The sequence below is a fragment of the Octodon degus genome, unplaced genomic scaffold (genome assembly GCF_000260255.1).
Source record: "Octodon degus isolate 3935 unplaced genomic scaffold, OctDeg1.0 scaffold00230, whole genome shotgun sequence".
Classification (NCBI taxonomy): Eukaryota; Metazoa; Chordata; class Mammalia; order Rodentia; family Octodontidae; genus Octodon; species Octodon degus.
The window spans coordinates 2447770-2450726 of NW_004524806.1; the positions used below are offsets into that span (position 1 = coordinate 2447770).

Genomic DNA, 2957 nt, shown 5'->3' on the forward strand with positions numbered 1-2957 from the left:
CACTCTACTTACTGGCACCACATTTCCAGCCATAAAGGAGAAAGAGTGGCATGTAGACATACACTCTACGGGCAGGTACCTCTTCCCAAGGCTGTTATTACTGATTATACATAGAACCAGTATCCTTAATAACCTTCAAGTATGAATACTGATTTTAAATCCAGTAACATCTAAGAAAGATTTGGGAACTGTTACATAATATACACACATTTTCCTTTCTTTTATATTTGTAATAGGTGGAGTTCTGGATTTTAATTTTAGTCCATCAAATAATAATAACTAACCAATAAAAATGGAACATAGAAAATAAAAAAGGAAGTTTTCCTCAGAAACTACATAGATGCTGATGCCATACTTAGGGATTGGACTTCTGATCCTCAGGAACTGTAAGCATAATAAACCTCTGTTCTTTTTTTTTTCTTAAAGTTCTAGTCTTTTTTAAAATTTTATTGAGAAACAAATAGCAATGAGACAGCTTCAAAGCCAATTAATAGGACAGTTTCAATAATTAATGCACTGTATATTGTTGTCTTCATAGTGGTTATTCATAGTACAAGATGCAGACATGATATCCTGTACAAACACTATTAGTACAAGTCTTTCTTCTCATTGAATTAAGAGAATGTAGCTGTATATCTATCCTAACTATTTTGTATATACAGATACAAAATGGCCTCTGTTCTTTATAAATTACCCTATCTCAGGTATTTTGTTAGAGCAAAACAAAATTGAATAACATAGGATCTATGTTCCAAATGAATAAGACAAGAAAGAATGCTAAAATTATATGTGATGAATGCCCTTCAGTGAACATTGAGGAGCTAGTGCTTGTAGAGACATCCCCTCCAACTTGAGGAGACAGTATCTGGGGCATGGTAGTTAAGCATCCTGATTTATGCTAGAGATCCTTTCACAGGATACAGCAGTCACTTTCTCTCCCCCCAGGCTGTCAGGAGACCCAGAGACAGTCCTGGAGAACAGAGACTGTGCTTCCTTCTCAGCTAGAACCCTCATTACCCAGAAATACTTATACATGAGCTATGGAAACACACATCACTTTAATTTTAACTTCAAAATGACCACAGCTACCTGACCCTACTTTTGGAATTTTAGGCACATTTATTCACCCATCAGAAATATTTTCTATGACTCTGGGTAGGCAAGACAGCTGAGAGGTAGACATTCTCAGATGCTGTTAATGGTACCTCAGAATACAATCACAGGGCCGATGAGACAGCTCAGCAGACTAAAGTGCCTAAGCTTAGGCAAGCCCAGGGACTGAGGTTCAATCCCCTGCACCACATGTCCCACCAGCCCCGCCCTCAGGACGCATGCCAGTAATCCCAGCCTGGGGAGGCTGAAAGCAGGAGGATCACCACAAGTCCAAGCTATGTAGTGAGACCTTGCAACAACCAAATGCATAAAAAAGAAAGAAAAAGTATATAACCACAGTGGAAGACAGGTTGATAGTACATGATGGAGTTACACTATACACTCCATTGATCCAGCAACCTGGTATACTTATATTGGTTTATTATAAGTATTCACATGTGAAATGAAATTCTTGCAAGCTTGCTTCTTGCAGCATGGTGTGTCACAGCCAAATGTGACACAAAACCTAAATAAATGTTCACCAACAGGTGCCATGCTAAATAAACTATGGTACAGCCACATGATGCAATACCTCATTGTTGTAAAAACGAAGAGGAAAATTGTATGTAATGATGGGAAAGTTTTTAAAAGATACAGTGCTAAATGGATTTTGAAAATTGGAAGGGGACCAAGAGAGAAGTGGGAAGGAAATGAAGGTAAGGAGACGTAAAAAGAATTAAGCTGTATCGTGTATACATATCCAACTACCCCATAATGAATGCAATCATTATACATTGCAAGCATGTTCTGTGCTAATAAAAAATCTTAATTTAAAATACAGAAGGCAAAATACTGCATTCTTTAAAATAAGTACCTATATAGAGATACATATAAATAGATACATATACATATACATGGCATTGGTACCTCTGGTTACCTCAGAGTGAGAGAACTGTGTGGCTGAGGACAGGTGTCAAAGACAGACTTTACTTATGTTTTTGGAGCTTCTGTTTTATAAAGCACATAAAATACCTTCAAATTAATCTATTAAGGTAAGAAAATAATTTTGCTCAGAGCTTCTGAGTTGGTATCCCACCCCAGCAGCAGCTCCAGTTAAGCAATTTTCAGTCTTCTCAGTGGGGACACTGAGAACAAGCCTGGAAAGACAGAGGCACAGGATCCTGCACACCCACCCCCAGACCACCATTTCTAGGCCTGAGCTACTGGAGCATCTGAAGCATCTGCTGAGATTCTAGTAACCAGACCTGCCCAAAGGCATACACAGCACTACATGGCAAACACTGTCATTCTAAGGACTGCCAGCCACCACTGACCACCCTGGCAGAGCAGCTGAGCATTTCAGCGAGGAGACCACATACATACCTTGTCCTTCCTTCCGAGTCAGTCTAGACTAGCCTAGGTATCTTGAACACCACTGTATTGCAGATACTTTTAATTCCTACTCCTCTAGACCCATATACCACTTATACACACCCACTATATTATTAAGTGTTCACTACCTGAATGGGTGCTCATCATGCGGACAGCCTTGGCCTTGGCCAGCTCCAGGGCAGTGATCCACTGTTGCCGGTCCACCTCTGAACTGCCCTTGAGGTGGTAATTCCTTGCCCCACTGGTCAGCAAGATACCACAAGAGTCTTCCATACCAATGTGCACAGTGGCCAGGTTGATGGTTCCACGGCAGGTGTGGGCCATTTCACCCTGGTTTCTGTCAGATAAAAGAGAAGGGTAAACTTTCAGGTTCAATAGATTCACATTAAAGAAATCCTCAAGGAAATTCTCAGAATTTCGTATCTAAGGGCTGGGGAGATGGCTCAGTAGAATAAGCGCTTGCCTGGCAAGCA

General features: G+C 40.3%; 1 protein-coding gene across 4 annotated transcripts in view; it reads right to left on the reverse strand.

Annotated features, from left to right (window-relative positions):
* The window catches only part of Osbp2 (oxysterol binding protein 2), a 252348-nt gene that overhangs the window by 166650 nt on the left and 82741 nt on the right, over positions 1-2957 (reverse strand). For all 4 annotated transcript variants that reach the window (XM_004645522.2, XM_023705812.1, XM_023705811.1 and 1 more), the window contains exon 2: positions 2613-2821. In XM_004645522.2, coding sequence (XP_004645579.1) covers positions 2613-2821 — 209 coding nt within the window. The remainder of the gene's footprint in view (positions 1-2612; positions 2822-2957) is intronic.